Source organism: Cenococcum geophilum (assembly GCF_001692895.1).
Source record: "Cenococcum geophilum 1.58 unplaced genomic scaffold K441scaffold_47, whole genome shotgun sequence".
Taxonomy (NCBI): Eukaryota; Fungi; Ascomycota; class Dothideomycetes; order Gloniales; family Gloniaceae; genus Cenococcum; species Cenococcum geophilum.
This window is the reverse complement of record NW_027137605.1, coordinates 998,136-1,020,250: the sequence shown is the minus strand read 5'-3', so window position 1 is coordinate 1,020,250 and position 22,115 is coordinate 998,136. Positions and strand designations below refer to the sequence as shown.

At 40.7% G+C, this 22,115-nt stretch overlaps 2 protein-coding genes across 2 annotated transcripts; one reads left to right on the top strand and one right to left on the bottom strand.

Annotated features, from left to right (window-relative positions):
• Positions 1–715: 715 nt before the first annotated feature.
• On the bottom strand, positions 716–4,282 carry K441DRAFT_617847 (uncharacterized protein; the record flags this gene model as incomplete). The annotated part of the gene is made up of 2 exons (XM_067645818.1): positions 4,214–4,282; positions 716–4,154 (listed from the first exon to the last, which is right to left on the bottom strand). A coding segment is annotated over exon 2 (3,402 nt), but the record flags the coding sequence as incomplete, so codon positions are not given.
• A 4,577-nt stretch (positions 4,283–8,859) lies between these two features.
• Positions 8,860–9,711, top strand: K441DRAFT_579160 (uncharacterized protein; the record flags this gene model as incomplete). The annotated part of the gene is made up of 2 exons (XM_067644323.1): positions 8,860–9,300; positions 9,337–9,711. 2 exons carry the CDS (start codon positions 8,860–8,862, stop codon positions 9,709–9,711), a joined length of 816 nt encoding a protein of 271 aa, XP_067499961.1.
• Between the last annotated feature and the right edge of the window lie 12,404 nt (positions 9,712–22,115).

The following is a 22,115-nucleotide window of genomic DNA, read 5'->3' as shown; positions in this document are numbered from 1 at the left end:
TACCACAACCAGGAAGACAGCAGGGTGGGGGTACAGACGCGAGTCCAAGTAAACTGTCTCCGTCATCCAGGGCTTGCCCAATGCATGCCACTGCCATGCATTATGTTCCTTGCGGTGTTATTAATGGAAAGCACCTATAATACCAGCCCAAGTCGATTCGACGAAATGTATCATATAACCAGGACTCCGTCGTTCAGTCCAACCCATAAGCCACGGGACACATAGAAATGCCTTGATCGAAAAAATATTTGCCCTTCTGTAGTCTTGAATCCATGGTCTCGTCATCCCGTATGCTATTAACCCGATACCGTTACAGAAACGCGCTTAGGCATTTCATAGCGCCCTTTTCTTCGCATCTCTTATACTATCAACAATTCGCTCAACCTCGGCTAGCTGTTCAGAGATGTCTGTAGAGGCTTTCATCATCTCCCCATAAGTACGTTTTGCACCGGGCGTTGGCGTAGTCACGCCATTAGTCTGGGCGTTTGGCGCAACCATTGGACTCCCAGGAACCGGCGTAAGTGGCTCAACGCTTGGTCTTTGCACCTTTGCCTGTGCAGAAGCAGGATGAGGTTGCAGAATGCTAGGGGGCTGAGCTGGTGTTTCGGATTTTGATGGATGTGAAGCTAACTTTGATGCTGGCTCAGCAGAAGGCGGCGCTACTTCGGTAGACTTAGAACCCGCAGCCGCAGCCGCAGCCGATGATGCAGCAATTGTAGCGGCACTCGTAGCTAGTTCCGATAAGGTACGGCCAGCGGGCGGGTCTTGCTGTTGTTCTTGCCCTTGCTTTTCGGTTTCATTTTGTGATGCGCGTCTCTCTACATCATCCCCCAGAATCTTTTTGATGATATTGACGAGCTCCTGTTCGGCGGCAATAAGAGCAGCAGGCGGGTCTGACGGTGAGACGATATGCTTGATTGCGTTGTCTACCTTGCGCTCAGCAAATGCTTTGTCTTCGGTAGATCTTGCGATGAAGGTATTGCGGAAGGCGTCCAGTTGTTCAGCCATGGCAGCAGTAATGTGGGGCGGGTAGCGAGGTTGTGATGGAGCTTGTGGTTGGGACTGGTTTTGGGGTTGCAGCTGAGGATTTGGAGCATAGGGAGATGATTGAGAAGTTCCAGAAGTGACGTAAGGAAAATAGGGTCGTAATGGGCCACTGAATTGGGATGGTGTTAAGGGAGCACCGGCATATTGTGGTGGATAGGGGCCTGCGGTGGTGTATACATATGGATATGGCACCGATGTGGTGACAAGAATGCTATATGATCCGGGTGGCGCAGAGCTAACTGGAGGATATGGCGGATGGGGTGGGTACGCATGTCCGGCTTGAGTAGTGGGCGTATTCCCAGCTCCTTTTGGACTTGTATCATTCCCTCCCGCCCATGGCGATGCATATGGTGAAGCGCTTTGGGTTGTTGGCACGTTTGCTGGAGCATTGCTCGTAGCCAGACTTGGTGGCAAACGAGGAACGAATGGTCGTGAGCCTGTAGAGCCATCCTTGTTGTCTGGAGTTCCGACTCTTGCGCTAGCATCGGCAGGAGCAGCTTGGGGCGGGTGAGGATACGGAGGGTAAGGTGGGTAATACGAGCCTTGCATACCGTGGTGCTGCATCATGGGATATTGTGCCGGTGGGTGGTAGAAGCGTTGCTGTTGAGGTTGAGGCTGCGGAGGTGGACTGGCTCGTTTACGTCTCTCTTTCTCGATAGACACAGTTGGATCAATCACCCAATTATATCCCTTGCCCTCCTTATCGGCCTTCTTGAAGGCTTCATGTTGGCCAAGGTTATGACGGACACTGCTTTGCCATCCATTGGTGGTTACCCTAAACTTGTAGTAGGGATACTTTCGTTCGATAGCGCTGTATATCTGCTGAAGATTCATAGCCCCTGTTTTAGAACTCGATATAGCCTCATGAATGAGGATCACGTAGTTTGCAGCCGGTCTTTGGAGCTCTTGCTCTGTATAATCCGACTCTTTCATTTCAGGTGAAGGCGAACGAGGAGGTTTGGCAGACTTCGTCGGCTTTTTATCGCCAGTTTGATCTACGTTTGATGGGCCGCCATTTCCCCCTTGGCCTTCGGCACCATCTTTGACGTTGAGCTCATCGCCGTCGCCTTCGTCCCTGGAGTCTTTCCGAGGTCGGCCGGTTTTGGTTTTCGTAGGTGGAGGAGGAAGCTCCGACGGGTCCAATCCGAGTTTCCTAGCCTTTTCAGCTTCTTTAGCTTGTCTCGCAAGAAGAGCTTTTTCTCGTTTAGACATGAAACCATCTTTTGGTGGTCGACCTGGACCTTTGCGTTTTTGTACCGTTTGACCAATCATGCTCTCGGGCAATCCAAATCGTGCAATATCGTCAGCTGTCAGAACAGTGCCCTCCTTTGGTTGATCCTTTGGCTTTTCCTTAACTTCGCCAACAGTCTGCTTTGGTTGTTCTTCCTTAACTGGTGGTTTAGGTGGCTCATTGTTCTTCTCCTTTAATTTGTCTTTGGCTGGCTCCTTGGGTTGAACCTTTGGCTTTTCTTTAGGTAGTTCCTTTATGGACTCCTTTGGCTTGGGTTTTGATTGTGCTTTTGGTGCTGGTTTAGGTGGAGGCCTCTGATGCTTGACTTTCTTACCCTTCTTTCTTTGGGCAGATTTGGTTTGTGAATGCTTCAGACTCATTTTTAAGCGAACAGTATGCCTTTTGGGCTCATCGTCTGGCGTGGCATCACGATCATCTTCTTCATCCCCGTCCTCATCATCATCATCCTCAAGCCTATCCGACTCATAGCCATTTCTAGTTTGCCAAAGATAACGAGGATCCAAGCTCTGGCGCTCCTCTGCACTATCGTCCTCCATATGCTCGCTTTCTCCTCGTCCATTCTGAAATTCGAAGCTCATTGGGCGGCTACAGCTCTCATCTTCAGACGCCGGTTCTTCGTCGGTCAATGGATCGTTGGGAAGTTGAAACCATATCTCTACCGCGCCAATAAGTATGAAATCGTTATGCTTAAGAGGAACGACGTCTCCGGGTCTGTGGTGGATGTTTTGGCAGAAGAGACCGTTTGCACCCAAGACAGTTAACTCGAACTGGCCAAGTTCAAAGTTGTAGGATATTCTCGCATGCTTCCTAGATATACCCTTTGGGCCCTTGTGGCCACTGACTGCAGTAATCTGCTGTGGGTGAATAGGCACGAATGGACAGTCGTTGGGATCTGGCACTAGGTGTTCGAGATGTTGAGGAACCGGAGGAAATGTCTCCATCATCACTGCTTGTAGTCCGTTATCTGGCGCGTCATTCTGCTGACTGAGGGGATTTCCATGGGAATGGTGATGTGACGACGAGCTTGCTGACTGGGATACATCGCTCTTCCTCCGCCGGCGGTATTCGACTGGGAGTGCTTCTACAGGAACTTTAACGATCCCTCCGCTTTCGCTGACAATACTCCGAGCAGTATTACTAGTGCCTCTTGCTCTCTTCCTTTTCCTGCTTGGCATATGAGAAGCATCGCCTGAATTCTGACCAGATTTTTTTAAAGCCTTTTGGTATTTCATCATGCGTCGCATTGCTTCGTGAGCCTGCACTATATCCCGACCTAGTTCCACCTGATAGGTAGTCATGTAGTATTCTCCATCCAGAAATTTTAGCTTTGCGAATGCACTAATGCGCTGTTCGGGTGGCGGGAGAGACTCCATTTCTGCCAACTCCATCTCTGCCTCCATAGTATTGTATCTTCTCACAGCCTCATCCGCAGATATGGGGTCTAACGCCGATTGTACTGGAACGAGCGGATTGGCTGACACGGCCATATCGCTAGGAAAGTCTTGAGGAAGCATTGGCTCGTCAAGCGTCGCTGAAGGGTGCATAGCGTCGGCAGGGTCTCGATGCCCGGCACCCACGTGGTCGTGGTCATCTGCAGATTGTGGGAATGAGTGAATGATCCCAGATGCATGAGCATTGATTTCGTCGTGGTTCATTGTAGTCGTCGGCGCTTGGGTATTGTTGGTAGGGCTAGGTGCGCTTTGCTCGTCGGTCGCACCCTCCGCGACTGAGAGAACCGGCGCGGCTGGAGCAGTCGCTTCATGGCTGGACGACTCAGTCACGAAAAAATCTTGTGGTGTTGCAAAGTTCAACCCGTCCATGTCGGCATCTTGAGAGGAGCTGACCCGGCCAAAACCTGCATCCCCAGTCAGCCCATTGCGCTCGGCTTGCTTTTGGAGGTCGAGGATACTGTACTTGTGCAAAGATGACACAACCCACAGGCGCAGGCGCCTGGTACGGAGAGAAGTGACGGGTTTATGGTTCGGAAGGGAGGGCTACTGGAAGGGCCGCCGTAACATCGAGATCGCCTGGGGCGGCCTGGAGTCTTGGCGGAGCTGACAGAACAAGTCCGAGCCTCGTCCCGATATACCACATCCAAAGCCCACACTGTACAGCCTGTACGAGCTCCGGTGTCCCCCCCCCGTGCGCGCGCAACACCACACACCTAATTTCGCTTCGTCTGCAGCTAAATTAGTATGTAGAGCTAGCAGAAAGTGGTGTAGTACGTGGCCAGGGCTTGAGCCACGGCCCACATCGAATTCGGAGCTCGGAGCTCAATTTTGAAGCTATTCTAAACTTCTCTCCCTCACCAAATTGTGATATCGCCTCTAGATATCGGTGTTTTACCCCGTCGCCTTCCTTAATATGGCTCTAAATATAGGTGACTGGCAGCACGCCTTTATTGAAATCCTTCTTGCAGCCGGCGCCAGTAAGCCTATATGTGCTCGTCAAGCTGATTGCTCTCCTAAGGCAATCTAACGTATTCGGAAGAAGATAAGACTACACAAAAAGACGAGGCTCGGTCACGAATATAAGTCGAGACACATACTAAACAACGAGATAATTATCGCATTGCTCTGCCGACTAAATAAGGCTCCGAACTTATATCTTAATAAGATAACGTGGTTTATCTATAATCGGTTTAAGGTGGTTATAAATAGGCAGACACTTAGTGCAGAACTAAGAGTTGCTGGCTAGAGCCAGAAGCTAGTAAGGAAGCTTTTACAGGCGCATATAAGGAAGTTGCTAATTATATATAAGGCTCGCCGAGTCGCCCTTAAGTGAAGCCAGGAGGATCGCACCTTATTCTAGGCCATAATCTCGCAGTTTACCGTTAATTAGTTAGTGTTTATAGACGAATTTGGAGCTAACTTAAAGACAGGTATATAAAAGGCGTCTTAGTTACTAGTGGGAGTTATACCAGTTCTATATATACTATATAATTATAGTAAGTAGCAAGTTAATATACTACCTGCCTATACTATTAACGGCGTACTAGTATCGTTAGTATATACTAGCTTAATAAATTTAGAGGGCTACGACTACTAGATTAAGCATATCCTTCTACCTCATTATAATCCTTATCCAGAACCAAGATCGGTAGTCGTTATAGATAACGCGAGCTTCCATTACTTAGCCTATATTAGCTCTCTCTTTAAGCGAGCCGGCGTAAAGCTTATATACTTGCCTATATACTCGCCCGATCTAAATCCAATTAAGGAGTTCTTTAGTAAGCTAAAGGAGTTTATTTAACAATACTTTGTTACGTAGAAGGAGGCGCCAGAGTAATAGGGTAATAGCTTTAATAGCTTTCTAAGTTAGTATATAGAGATTATAGGAAGTAAATCTAACAGCACAAGAGCTTATTTCCGCTATAGTGGGTATATTAGTAGAGGAGAGTAAGATTCTATAATATAATAGGGTATTATTATTATATAGAGGGAGGCGTAGCTACACCTTATAATTATAATATTTAATTTATATAAGAATTACTACTAAAGGGTATATATAATAGATGCCTGCAAGCAGGCGCACACTTAAGTTAAAAATCTACTACTAGTTAAGCCCGAGACTCTCTAGATTACCACTAAGTACGCCTCTTAAACTTCTCCACTCCTTAATATCTACTTACAATCTCTTAGCGATTGCCTCTAGAACGCCCGCCTTAATTATTACCTCAATAGGTATCTTTCCTTGCTTATCCGGCTTTTGCTCTCTAATTATCTTTAAATCCCACCGCTTAGTAAAAGCAACTTAGTAGGTAGCGTTAATATCCTCCTTCTAGGCCTCTAAGTCTTCTACCACCTTCTTATACTACTTAAAATACTCCCATAAATCTACAAGCCGATTAACGCCTTAAGGACATAGTAAAGAAGTAATTAGTAATAACTTTAAGCTAGAGAGCAAGGCCGCTAGAGGTATAGATAGGCGCCTATAGTAACTGCTAGTTAGGTCAATATAGAATTAATTTATAACGCCTGGAGTACTTAGTGTAGAGGCCTTAGAGGTAAGCTACTCCTTCTTCTTATTACCCGTCTTCCTCTTAAGGAGCTTCTATATTAAGCTAACTAGAGGAGTATATTTAGTAGTAAGGCCTTAATTGATCGCCCTACCCTATTCTCTTATGTCCTCCTACATAAGCTTATAATCAACTTACTAATATACCCAGCACCAGTTACTACCGCAGTTCTTACAACACTACTACCGTTAAGATACCTTTATAAAGCTTATTTTAGGAATTATAGAGGAAGCGGTAATATTACCATCTATAGGCTATAGTGTACTTAGTAAAGAGCTCTGCGAGGATTCTAGAGCTAACTGTAAAGCTAATTACGTTACTATAGAGGAACGGACAGGAGTATAAGCTGCTTACTACTTAATCGTCTTAATATAATCTATGGCGAGTTTAACTTTAAGCCGCTTAAATAAGCCATCGTCGCAATTATAACACCCTTTTGCTACCCTTAAGAGTTCTTCTTTAGAATTAATCTAATTAACTATATAGCTTAGGTTAAGATAGAACGTAGATCTAGTGGAGTTTAATCGCCTAGTAAGCTTTACGGTAGCATTATACAACTTCCTTTAGAAAGTATAACCAGTAAACTTTTACTATAAAGCCTTATTTATTTTAAGAAGAACTTTACAATTATATATTGCTAAGAGGCTAAGGTAAGCCTTAGGAAATATATAAGCCAATATAATAGTTAAGCAACTTATCTTTTAAAGCTTTGCTAACAACACTAGGCGGTACTTAAAGAATAAGCCTTTACCTAGAGGCTTTACTATATATTTCTCTTGCTCTGTTTAAAGCCTTAGAGCTAACTCCTCTTTACTCTCTACTAAAGGCTTATATACCGAAGTCTCTAGCAACTAAGGCCTCTTAGTAGGCGGCTAGCTTTGTAATATAGGGGGAGCTACGCCCGTACACCGCGGAGCTCTTACTATATTCTGTTCCGGCGGTATATAAAAGTGTCAAACTTCCTTATTATTATGCTCTTTGGCAGCCGCTAGATTAGTTAAAATCTTATTAAGCTCGCCTACAGCAAAATAGGCAGCCTATTATAATGCATGCGGGGTGCTATACATTAGCGGTAGAGGGTAGTTAAGCTGCATATTAAGTTGGCTACTATATACGGGTGGAAGATTCACGACCGTACTCATACTTAAGCTCTGCATAAAAGGAGGTGGACGACTAATCGCTGTGGAAGGCGGTACTGGTGACAATCGAAATTGCTAAGTAGGTGGGCGACTAGAGGGACTACCTGCAGAGGCAGGAGCAGGGCGTTTGGAGCTCATATTAATGAGAGAAAGAAGCTTTGCGACACCACGATCTAGAACAGATATTACGACTTTTGGTAAGGGATAGAAGTTTAGAATAGCTTCAAAATTGAGCTCCGAGCTCCGAATTCAACTGGCCACGTACTACACCACTTTCTGCTAGCTCTACATACTAATTTAGCTGCAGACGAAGCGAAATTAGGTGTGTGGTGTTGCGCGCGCACGGGGGGGGGACACCGGAGCTCGTACAGGCTGTATCCACATAATCGTTCAATTCTAGTCTTCGTCAAGTTTCGAAAAGGAAAACAGCCTGGCCTTGTGCATAGCCGCAAGCATGTGAGAAGTCGAGCTTATACTTCTCGAATGTATGATTGTCAATCTGTGTGCGAAAACTGCTTGGCTACGCAGTAGCTATAGCCTTGCTCAGCAGTGAACTGAACTACATTTTTACTTTTTACTGAGTATTGCTTAGTCGCACAGGCTTTCCGGTAAGCAATTCTTAATTGAAGCTAGATTGCTCTTTTCAGCAAGGTTCCCACTGCAGCTCTTTGATCTTCACCAAAATTCCTTGAGCAACAGAATCCAAAAAAGCCGAAGCGCATTCTAGCCCCCAAGACGGCCTTCAGGTCAACAAAATGCCTCCAAATAAGCGCAAAGTGACCCCAGGGTTTCGGTCTGGTAATTCTACCCAAGACCAAAACAACAAAAGACCAGCTGTTCCAAGCTGGCCAGCGTTTCATCCGCTAATTTCAGCGTCTGATCTCACGAAATACTTCCAGGACAAATCGTCACAATCTCGAACTTTTAGACCTCTACTTTATCCAAAAACTACGTTTCATTCTTATCCTCTCTCCCTCTTACAACAACCCCGGGAAAGCCAAAGAAAGGCGACGCTGTTAGAGTGAACGATCGCTTCCAATCGACCTTCTTATGAAGGTCTTGCCCAAAGCGGTTAGCGCCTTATCAAGCTTTGGCAAGAAGTGTCGACCTGAATCGAAGTTCCTTACTACCATCGTAATACTGTCTGACGACCTAGATCGTCTATACGAACTATGTCTCAGTTGTCTCTCTTAACTATGACCTACTACATGACGACGTCGTCGTCATTGTATTTGGGACCTACCTGATGTATATAAGAGAGCTTCTAGAGCCCTCTTTAATAAAACAGAGTTCTCATTCCTGATCGTCCGTTCAACAAGAAGGTCTGGGACTGAGATAACCTTACATTCAATCACTTTAACACTCCCATGATCGCTTCTGATTATCTACTCTTACACTCCACCATGAACGAATTTATCTACTGCGATACCCCCAATCTTCCCAGCCAAGAGGATATTATTGCAGCCTGCCCCAAAAACGGCGACAAAACCCGGGAGCTCACGTACCTCCCCAAGGACGGGAAATTCTTCATCAAATATGGATTTACAGTGACAGTGGGCGAGGCGAATAACCAGCGCTATTTCTATAAGAAGATCCACTCGCAGTGCGGGACGACCGTCAAGATCCCCAAGATATATCGTGCCTTTGAAACTAGAGGCCGGACATACATCGTGATGGAATACATCGATATCGTTAGCTACGCCTCGGACGAGGAGAGAGCTAATGCCGTCGCTCAGATCGTTAGCATCGAGCCTCCCTCCGGTACTGCACTTGGTCCAATCGGCGGTGGCCTTGTCAAACACTGCTTCTTCATGGATAATGAAGCCCCCAGACGGTTCTCAACCGTGCAGGAAATGTAGACCTACATTAATAATGTATAGTTCGCCGTCAATTATATCTCGTTCCATGCGCTAATGCTTCAACAGGTTCTCCAGCACACCATGAAAAAGGGAACAGTCGATTTTTCCGGCGCAAAACTTTGCATGTACTACTCTGACATGTTCTGGAAGAATTTTCCTGTTGACCGCCAAGGCCAAACTTGGGTAGTAGACTTCGACCACTCTGGCGTCTTAATACAGGACCTCCGGAGCCTCGTCCTAGATACAACGATCAGACACCCGCTTCCAGCGGCATATAGGAACAAAGTTCCCATCGACAAGTCTCAGAACCTAAAGGCAATGGTGCGAGCTTGGTCGGGGCTTCGGACCAGCGCGGATTGCGCTGCGGTGAGTTCTGCGCTCTGTGTTACATTATAAATGCTCATATCCACGTCCCACAGGTAAAATAAAGGCTAAACTGACGCGTAGTCCCCAGATAGGGTGGGCGCACAGGGGGTATCACGGGTCGCTGCTGGATGCCTGACGCCATAAGCGGTGATGATCTTAGCCTCGCTGCCACCTACCCTCAATGCCTTCTAGGTAGCGTAGATAGAATCCAGCTTTGTTTGATAATGGAAACTCCTTGGACTCCTCGTTTTACTGTGCCTAAACACTGCTTATCTTAATTGCTTAATACCCGAGTTTTAATTTTTTAATTTTATTATAAATATTACAGTTATAGGAAATATTATAACTATTATAGTGAAAAGATATATTATAATTTTTAAAAATAATATTGCTAATGTTGCTAATACGGCCCTAGGCTAGCGTAAAGTGTTGTGGACCTTATATTAGCAGTAGTGCAACTACTGAGGAGAGATATGAACAGGTTAGTTAAGACAGTATAAGAGGCGCTAAAACTGATCGAGCTATAGGATAAGGGGTAGCCGAGTTATATAGCTAGTTACGTTATAAGTTTAGAATATAAGAATGTAGGAATGTGGGAACGTAGGATATACTAACATATTAATATTCTAACGTACTTAGTATATTTCCTAGGCGTAGCATTATATATTTAAAGTGTTACGGCGACTCAGTTAATCGAGACTCTAGCACTGTAATACAACGAGCGCAAGCCTGTATAATTGGTAGTCTATAGACTCGGATATCAAGATAAGGAGTAGAAGATGGAAAAGAATATGTCTATATATATATGCCAAGGCTTAAGCGAGCCCCCTAACTAGATCCGTTACGGTGCCGTAATATAAAGGACTATAGTCCCTACCTAAATAGTTCTCTTCTTTATAGTAAATCTTAGAATATAATTAGAGTTAATTTATTAAGCAACCTACTCTACTAGATATATTTATATTATTAACTATTCTATACCTATATACCTATCCTTTTAATAAGTCTACTATAGTATTTTCTACAAGGCTTTATTATATATTTACTATTAAGGTTATAGTAAAGAAAGTTAAATAATATACTACTTAAGGTAGTAGTTATAACGCTATTTGTAACCGACTACCGGTACTGTGCTGAGACACAATACTGCAGCCTGGAAGGCTCCGAGACAGGATCGACCCTACCCTTGTATGTCTCGGATATGGTCAAAGATTGAGTTAAACCCTACTCTACAGGACTTTACATTCATGTATATATTCCACTTAATACCCATAGATTTACAATCAAGTTGCTCGTTTAATACCCACACACTGCAAAAGCTTACACTATTTATAGTAGTAACTACTTTAGGATTAGGAGGAGATACTAGTATAAGGGATAATAACTTAGTAATAGTTATAATAAACTAGCTAAGAAGTACTGTAACCGACTACCAGCACACCGCCAGAGTACCACACTAACTCGACTGCATATTAAACTGTCTCCATTTTAGTCACCTACCTCTTAACTCGCTTACCGACTTAGTCACTAACTTGGTTATTGACTCGGTCAATTACCCCTTATTATCTGCACCTTTCTCATATATATATACCACTTAATTCTCCTATACTGTAAAGCTTACAGTTATAAGCCCAAATCGCACTACCTACTAAGCAATTACCTAAATCGCACTACCTGTTGCATTGTCTGCTAAGCAATTAATCTACTACCTTATTTAAGAAGTTATAACTTCCACCACCTTTGTAGTGTCTTAAGCTTCTTCACCTATTAAACGAACGGACGATTAACCCCAGTTGACGAACGTACCTAACCAATGAACGAACTGACGAATTAAATTAAAGGTTTGGAATGTCAAAATAAGGTTTTTGCTAAGACGTCAATTGGACCCTTACTGACCTGTTAAAATCCTAAAAATGATAACTATAAACGAATTAAAAGTTAACCTTATCCTTAACTAGCCTTCTAATTGGACATAGTGGTTCTTTATTATTTAAGACATAGCTAAAACAAACAAGGTATGGCAATATATTAACCTATTAAAGAAGGAAAAGAATCTTCCAACGCTAGAACTACCAAGTTAACCTATACTAAGAGACGTACTACCAACGGCTACATTAATAGCGAAGCTAGAACTAAACCAACTTATTGCCTATAACTAGCTCTATTCTAAATATAAGGACGATCTCCGAATATACTAGAAGTAAGAATAGGCTATTAACGATATCAGCAACTATATTATGCGAACAACGTTAGTAGCCTACCTCCTACTTATTAACGGCCTAGATATAGTATACGGACAGCTACAGGCACTTAAGAAAGCTCTAGCTCCTACTATATTAGGTTAAAAGTATAACGTCCTAATATAATATACGGCTCTAAAAGTGTCTGAATAAGGTTTTACGATATAGTGGATACGGTTGCTTATAACCAATTAGGTTGATCACGTGAGCTAAGCGAGCTCAGGAGGTCTATTAAATTCCACCTGTAGAAGTAGAAGAAAGGGGAGACGAATACAATTGAACCAAAAACCCCCCCACCGTGATTCTAATACTGATTAGTGCTGCACAGATCAGCAAGGTATAACGAAGAGAGGCACTATCTAATTCTCTAGACCTCTTGTCGAAGGCTAAGAATTAAGGTATTGCTTACTAAGCCTAAAGGCTAGTTTGTGAGGTTACTCGCGCTTTTGACCTGCGTCTATTACGCCTTTAGAGCAACTAGTTTGTGGGTATATCTACGCTTCTAGTCTAACTGTCGAATTAACTGCGGAACTAAAAGATGGCTACCTCTGCAATAAATACTGCCGCGATGGCTACCTCCGCGATAGCTACCTCCGCGTTAAATACTAAAAAATGGGAGACTAAAAAATAGAAGACCGGAATTAACGTGACCGCAACTAATATCAAGGAAGTCAAAGCATTCGTTAATTGGCGATTATTAATATACAAGGAGAATGGATGGAAGGGATTCGACCTATAGGAGAGCTTTATTAACAATTTTAAGTTATTTACGAGGGATATACTTAATAATCTTGGCAAGGATCGATTAAAGAAGATTAGGGATTACCTCCGTAAAAATAGAGTATACGTACGGAAGGAGGCAAGGAAGTTAATTGTAGACGGCCTTTTAGGAGCTATTTATGAACCAACTCCCTTAAAATGGCCTACCGACGACCCTGTCGACAACCCTACCGACGACCCTACCGACGACCCTACCGACGACTCTACCGACGACCCTACCCCACCTCTACTATTGACTGCTCCCATTTAAACTACCCTAGCTATAGACTAGCTCGCCCTACAAGGAAGCTTCGGAAGAGAGATTACTAACTTAGCTAAGCTCTATACAGATGAAGTCAAATACTCTAGCAAACAAGATAACTTTAATTTTAAGTTTAAGATCTTCCAAAACTACTGCCTCCGAGCTGGCGTCCCTAAGTAAGCGTATATCATTGCTATTCCTACTATGCTCCGCGGCCTTACTCTTAAATACTATTTTACCTACCTTAAAGATCTTAACCTTCTCGAGAATATATGCATAGGCCTTAAATTATACTTTAAAGGCGACGAATATAAACGCGATATCCTATTAAAATGGAATGCAATTACGCTTAAATAAGTTACTGCTTAAAAAGGACTTGATACAGGCCAAGCATTTTAGGTATTAATTGATGAGATATGGCAACTACAACGCGGGTTAGCAAAGGACCTTTAAAATAATATAATATTCTATAATAAGCTCCTTACTGCGTGCTAAGACGTATTAGCTTGCAAACCAGCCTACTTTTAACCCGCTACTACCCTTACTGGCCTTATTAGCGATATTAAATCCTTAATCGCGACGTATGGTAAACGAGAATAAGAGACTGAATTATTCTATACCGACCAATGATACCACCCCTCTAACTAACGATACTGCTCCTCTAACTACCGCAATAAGGGCAAAAAGTGCTTTATATGCAGTAGATCTAGATATTGGTCTACAAACTATATAAAGGATGAAAGGGACTGGAGAATACGTTAATATATCTCTAATTTTAAGGGCAGTAATGGCAATACTAAGGATTAGGGAGCCTCTAACTTCTACCTCGATATAGAACCCTATTCTAGTTATCACGATGACCTTAAGGCAGAGGTATTTTGGACCGAATTTGCAAGGGAATAGGAATAGAGACTACGGACTTATTTACCACTTTTCTTATTTCCTAGTTGTTGCCAGTGTCTAAATAAGGTTTTACGATACAGTGGATACGGTTGCTTATAACCAATTAGGTTGATTACATAAGCTAAGCGAGCTTAGGAGGTCTATTAAATTCCACCTATAGAAGTAGAAGAAAGGGGAGACGAATACAATTGAACCAAAAACCCCCCTACCGTGATTTTAATAAAAAGCCTATAACAAAAAATAGAGTATTAAAAAATGGTTAAATAGCTAGCGGAACGTCTATAAGCTTGCTAAGTAATCAGACCTACTAAATATGTAAGGCTTTAGGCCACACTACAACTTCGTTTAAGTAATTAAGCCTATCTCTTCTAGCTTTATAGGAGCTTTAGAAGTAGACCTTATTTATAAGAAACGTAAGGACGAAAAAGCCCTATCTATTATTAACCTAATTAAAGAATTTAAGGAGCACTACCGCATGCAGCAAGTAGTATCGTTGTCTACCACTACTAATAGCTCTGCCTTTGTAACCCTAATTTAAATTCTGATTTAAAATGGCATAAGAAATGCATTTACGGTCGTAAATATTAATACAGCGACTGCTACTACATCGCTAAGTAGAAGCGCCCTTAAGGGTAGAAACTAAGGCCAGACGTCCTTAAAAAAATAGAATAAATAATGTCCTCTATACCCTAGGTTAGATGCATAATTAACCATATTTAAAAAGAAGAATAGAAAGCAAAGAGCATAGAATCTATAATTAATTTTAATTCTAAAACCCTACCGTCTAAGACCCCGACTAGCTATACTACTATATTTAGTACTAGTTAATTTCTATTTAAACTCTAGAACACCTAGATACTTAACCCTAGTGCAAATACCCACGTCTATAATAACTAAGAAGATTTTACCTTCTCCTACTTAGCTATAGAAGACGACTACCTAATTACTGGCGGAAATTTAAAAAAATATAAACTTATGGAATAGTAACCATTACTGTCAATATACTTACTGGGAAGTCAAAATTAAAGCTATCTTATGTAGCACTAGCACCTACCTTCTTTATAAATGTCGTAGCACTATTAAGAGCTATTAATAACGATATTTATTTTAACTTAGGATAAAACGTACTATACCGTCTAGTAACTAGCGAAATAGTTTGCTATGCAAAACAACTAGGGGGCTACTAGGCACTAATATATAGAGAGCCTACGAACACCCTAGATTTAATACCTCAATTAACCTTCTTAATAAGAAGATTCTAGCTTAGTTATATAGCCCGTAAACTAGTTAGAGCCTTAGCTACTAAATAGCACAAAATTCTTAGCTATTGTCACGGCACTAACCTGGCGCATACTGTTTTATACTATCTCGTACTGTTTCCTACTATTGGCTGGCCCACNACTAGCGACTTAGCGGCCGGCCCTACTATTTGTATACAATACCCCCTTTCCACCTTCTTCCCCTCTTTATACCACAACGTAGTTATTTAGTCTACTTCATTACAGCACTATAACAGTTTGTGATATCTTTAATTTGCGCCCTATCGCGATCACTAACTCCTTGTACCCTAGCCAATTAACCTCCGCCCTAGAGCAATCGCGACCTACGCACGCCTCTGCTAAAACTAATACGTCCCTAGTACAGTCCTAGAACAATCCTTAGTTTTTACCTAGCGCCTAAATAGGCGACACTAATAACGCCGAAATGACCGAAACCTAGAACCCCCGCGATATCTTTGTAGACCTCTTTATAGAAATATACCCTAATATTATATAGATAATCCGCCGCTCCCTACTGTACCCTAAGACCTTTAAGCCTAGTAAAGCTTACCTTACCCTTATTAACTATACCAACGAGTTCCTTAACAATATTAAAGTAGGACTATAGTGCATATATAATATAAATACCACTAATAAGAAAGCTAATAAAAACCTTAGTACCCTTATTGCTTTTTAGATAGGAACTATTAACTCCTAGGTAGAGACTATTACCGTTCTAAAACAATTAACCCCTATAATAACGGTAGTAACCTAGTAGAAAAAACAGAGATCTAAAGACCCGCTAATATTTAGCGGAAAAGGCACCCTACTAGAATAATAAGCTAATTTTAAGACCTAGTATATTAAGATTAAGGGAGTCTTTAACCGGGACTGGGACTACTTTAATATAGTTTAGTCCTAGATCCTTTATATCTCGGATATACTAGAGGACAAGGCCTATAAGTTTATTAAGTAGGGCTTAAAGCTTATATATAAGAACCCAAACAATATATCTACGTGGAAATGGCCTACTAAGGAAGATATACTTAAAGACTTTACTGCCTACTATAAGGTCCTTAATATAACCTAGGTTGTAAAGAATAAGCTTAAATATTTCCCCTAGGGCGAGCGTAATTACTAGTCTTAAAAGGGAGAGCTTAATAAGCTAATAGTCCGTGCTAAGAAGATAGATAAATAGAAGGTAGACCTACTCCGAAAGTTTATCTTTCTAAAGATAGAAGAGCTAGTACTTAGACTTGCCCATAAAATTAATAATAATAACTATATAGGTTAGAGTAAGTAGATAGACGTGTTCGCTAAGAACCTCGCGAATTATATATACCGAGCCAACCTTAAGAAGAACGCTAACTACTGCCTACCTACCTAAGCCCCCGCCCCTATATTAACCCTAACCCTAGTAGTAACTAGAGAACCTATAGACCTTAATAGAATCTTAAACACGGAGCGTAAGCGCCGCGTTAATAATAGACTATACCTTACCTATAGCCTACCCGGCCACTAGAAGGATGCCTATAACCCTACTAAGATAGTAAACCTAGTCCTAATGCTACCCTATTAAATAACGCGAACTAATAACCGCGGACGCGGTAACCGTAGAGTCTATTATAGACGCGGCGACCGCGGAGCCTATTATAGCCGCGGCGGATAACCCCCCCCTTTAACCCTATGGCTTAGTTACTCTAAACTATGCCCTATATAGGAGCCTAACCCGTTAACAACGCCTAGTATTAGTAACTTTGCGTTAGCGAATATAAACACGGCCACGTTGTTAGCGAGGTATTATCTTTTTATACCCCGACTAAAACTAAGACCAATACCGCTAGTTAGACGGACACTAGACCGCCCTACTAAAATAGCCCCGTACCTTAGTCATTAAAAGGTAAACCTTTAGACTAAGTTACGTCTAAGGGTTTAAACCATATAAGGAGGAAAATAAGAAGATTAGGTCCCTATTACTAGATTAATTAGTCCTTTCTATTAGTAAACTACTACTTAATCTTAGATTAGCAAATAGTAATAAGAAATTAATCCTTATTTAAACCCAACTCTTTTTATTGCGTAACCTATACCCCTAAGTTTATATTAATATAGTAAGCCTAGTAGACTTTAGTAGTACTATAATAGTATTTACCGATACAGAGTCTATTATAAGAAAGTATAATATTATAACTAAGAAGCTGCTAGTACCTAGGCTACTATACCTTATAGATAGTATCCTAACTTTACTTATTATAGACTACTTTACTACCTAAATATTAATCGGCCTCTATACTAAAGCTATATTCTTTTTTATTACTAAACTCTTGCCTACTACCCTAATTATCCTAAGTATGCCCTGGCTTTAAAAGTACGAGCCCTATCTTAGCTTTAGGAAACTTAAGATCCGCTTTAACTTAGACTATTGCTCTAAGTACTGCCTCCTATAGGGGATAGCCGACGTTAGTAGGGACACCCTATATAAATACTTAGTACTACTAAGCCTAGTGCCTAGGACTATATATAAAGCCCTAATAGTAGAAGACGTTCCTAATAAAGGAGAGCCTATATAACTGCAAAGAAACAAAATAGTAGAAGACTGGACTACCCTAGTACTTAAGACTAAAATGATAGGCTAGCTAGCCCTACCGAGACTAAGGAAGAAGGTCTACTTCGCGCCGCTATTATAAAAAATCCAACCCTAACCTAGGCACTATTTAAACCCTAGCCGCCTAGCCTAATACCTAGAACTAAGCCATATACCATATACGCATACTATAGCTCGCGTTATAGTAAGGACTGGCTATAAAACTACTAAGACCCAGATAATAGAAACCGCGCTATTGTAACGCCTAACCTTATACCTATCTCCCGCGCGTACCGTATAGGGCCGCCGCCTTATTTCCGCCCCCCTGGGCCGACCGAGCTATGCTAGCCTAGCTATAGCACTAGAGAACTAGATACGCCCTAACCTAAACAATATTAAATACACTTATGCTATTAATTTTACCTAGTTCTATAAATAAAAAGACGTAAAGGTAATAAGGATCTATATAGCGAAGCTAGTAAAACTAGTTAAATAAGATAAATACCAATAGCTGCTTAAAGAGCTGCCTATAGGCCTAATAGAAGTAGTAAACCTATTAGAAAGGTCTTTCTGCTAACTAGTAGAAGGCAACTATACGATAAAGGAAGCCCGTAAAGTACTCCCCCCCTATTTTTATAACTTCCTTAAGATAAATCTAAAAACTAAACCCGAGCTTTTACGTCGGAAGATAGTTAATACTAATATTAAAAAATTTCTAAAAGGCAAACCGGGATTAACCCGCGAAGATATTCTATAACGCCTACTAAAGGAGTTTAGTAAATATATTAAGCACTTCCTCCCTAAAAACGTAGATAAGCTACCCCTTTACCGACCATAGGACTATAAAATTAAGATTACCCCTAGAAACTAGGCCCCGTACCATAAAAATAGACTACTCTTACCTACTAAACTTAGGTGTGTAAAGAAGTAGATTAATAAGATGCTGGATAAGGGTTTTATTTGCGAATTAACCTTACTAGCTACCGTACTACTCCTCCTTGCTACTAAGCCCGGCGGCGGTATATAAATTTACTATAACTACTAAGGCCTAAATATAGTTGCTATTAAGAATTAATACCCACTGCTACTAATCCGTAAGACACTTAACGCACTCTATAGTGCTAAGTACTTTACTAAACTTAATATAATTACTATGTTTAACTAGATCCGGATTGCAGAGGGCCATAAGTAGCTTATAGTATTTATTACCCAGTTTAGACTTTATAAAATGCTAGTTATACTATTCGGCCTCTATAACGCACCCGCTACGTTCTAAAACTATATTAACTATATTCTATATAACACCCTTAACAACTACTGCACTACCTACTTTAATAACGTCCTTATCTTTTTTAAAATATATACTAAGCATACTAAGTATATAAATAAAGTTATCCAAAGACTCGGTAATGCTAGACTTTAAATTAATATTAATAAGTCTAAGTTCTACTCTACTAAAATAAAATACCTTAGCTTAATTATCTCGACTAATAGCATAACTATAGACCCTAAAAAGGTATAGGCCTTATAGGAATAGAAGGACCTAATATTAATTAAAGAACTATAATAATTTCTTAGCTTCGCGAACTTCTACTAACGATTTATCTAAGGCTACTCTACTATTGCTATACCTATAACAAAACTCCTAAAGAAGGATATTAGATGGCTATAGGGATTAGAATAAGCTAAATTATTTAAGGCCCTTAAGGGAGCCTTTACTTTAGCACTAGTACTAACATACTATAACTATATAAAGAAAACAGTGGTAAAGATAGATGTATTAAATTGGGCTTTTGGCGGAGTCCTTTCCTAGTATAATAATAACGGAAAATTAAAACTGGTTATATTCTTCTCCGTAAAGCACTCTATACTAGAGTATAACTATAAAATCTATAATAAAGAACTCTTAGCTATTATTAAGGCTTTAAAGGAATAGTGTCCTAAGCTATAAGGGACTAAGAAGCCGTTTAAAATTATTACCGACTATAAAAACCTATAGATATTTATAACTACTAAGCAGCTAAACTAGCGCTAAGTCTAGTAGGTAAAGTTCCTTTTATAGTTTAACTTTATAATTATATATAGACCTAGTAGTAAAGCCACGCTCCCTAACGCCCTAAGCTGGCTACTAGGAATAAGGCCTAAGGACGCTAATAATAAACGCCTCCGCCACTAAGCCTAAGTCGTTATACCGCCCCAGAAAGTTAACCCTATAATCTTAGAAAAATTACTATATAAGTCCCGTAACTCTAACGACGCGGAGTTTATAGCCGCTTTAGACCCTAAAATAGCTGAAAAGTTACTAGATAAGTTAATCTAGCTAAAATACTAGGAGAACAAACTCGTAAAAGATATAGTAGCAGCCCTATATAATTAGAAAGCTCGCTATTAGCTAAAGAAGATTAGGAAACTACTCTATTGCGATAAGTTAGAATATAGTATCGTTAACGGACAGATTTACTTCCGTTAATATCTCTTTATCCCTAACGCCCTAGACCTCCGCCTAGAAGTTACCTATCACTCTTATAGCAGCGGCCCCGCTAGTTACCCTAGCTGGGTTAAAACTCTTAACCTCTTAAACTAAACATACTAGTGGCTAGGAATCTCCTAGTTTATAGCTACCTTNNTTAAAGANTATACCCTATACTTTTGCACTAAGACCCCCTATTCTGCCCCGCCCGGTTTCCTAAAGCTACTAGAATTACCCGCCCGCCTATAAACCGATATCTTAATTAACTATATTATAACGCTGCTAGTATACTAACGCTATGGTAAGGCATATAAATATATCCTTATTATTATAAACCGCCTAACTAAAATATAATACCTTATCTTAGTAACAGGACTCTTAATAAAGAAGCTAGTTAATAGCTTTATTAATAACGTATATAAGCTCTACGGTGCACTAAGTATAATTATCTCTAATTATAGCATATAATTTATTAGTAACTTCTAGTAATAACTAAGTAAACGCCTTAAGATAATTTTGTAACTAAGCTTAGCCTAATACCTAAAAACGGACGGCTAAACTAAAATTATTAACGCTACCGTAAATAAATACCTCCGTGCTTTTATTAGCTTTATATAGGATAACTAGGTTAACTACCTACCGCTTACTAAGTTTACTATAAATAACCAAGTTAATAAGAGCACAGGCATCTCCCTATTTTTTATAAACTATGGCTTTAACCCTTACCTTGGAATTAAGCCTGCTAGCCCCTACCTACTAACACTATTAGTATAAGTAAAGAAGGAGTTCTTCCGCGTAGACTCTATAGCCAACTACTTTAAGCGGATATTAATATAGCTTAAGGCCCTAGCTTAGATTTTATAGTAACGCTATAAAGATAATACTAATACCTATAGGGATAAAAGCGTGTTATTCTATAAAGGCAATATAGTTATAGTTAGCTTAAAAAATATAAAGATAAATAAACCTAAGAAGAAATAGGACGATAAATAGGACGGCCTATACCCCGTACTTGCAGTATACTAAGGGGCAGTTGTAGTAAACCTTCTGGACCATATCTAAGTAAATAAATCCTTTTATATATCTAAGGTCCGCCTCTAGGCTGCTAAAGAAATCCCTAGCTAAGCAAATATTAATACTATAGAGCGTTATAATATATAAGGACAAGTAGTAGAGAAAAATAATAACGGCAATATAGAAGATAAATAGGAGTTTAAGAAAATCCTTAATATACACGATAAAGACCCCTAAGGCCTAACTTATAAGATTAAATGGAAATATTATAAAGATATAACCTAGTAGCTAGAGGAAGACCTAAAGGGTTGCGAATAAGCTATATAGCGCTTCTATAAGTAACACCCTAAGAAGCTAGAACCCCTAGACTAGGTATAAGATAAGAAAAAGTCACGTTAAGGTCGCGGTTAACCACCGTATTAAAATTTATAGTGGTTAAGATATTATAGAACTTTAACTAGTGGTTAAAGTTATCTAATTAGCCAAATTCTTGCTAAGAAACGCCACGCGGATTAATTTGGGTGGCGGTATAGAGTTCTACTAACCTTACTTACTGGACTAACCAATTAGGATTTTCTATGCCCGGTATAGAAAATCGCTATTAGCTTAGTTAAGGGCGGTAAGCGGAACTAATATCTTTATGGTAAAAAATAGGCAACCCTATATACTGCCTATTTTTAAGTTATTTATTTAGTTTAGGGACCAAACCATCTAGGGGAGAAAAGTACTGTTACGGCACTGACCTAACGCATACTGTTTCATACTGTCTTGTACTATTTCCTACTATTGGCTAACCCACTACTAGCGACTTGGCGGCCGGCCCTACTATTTATATACAATACCCCCTTTCCACCTTCTTCCCCTCTTTATACCATAACGTAGTTATTTAGTCTACTTTATTACAGCACTATGACAGCTATGTAGGACCTAATGCTATTAAGCA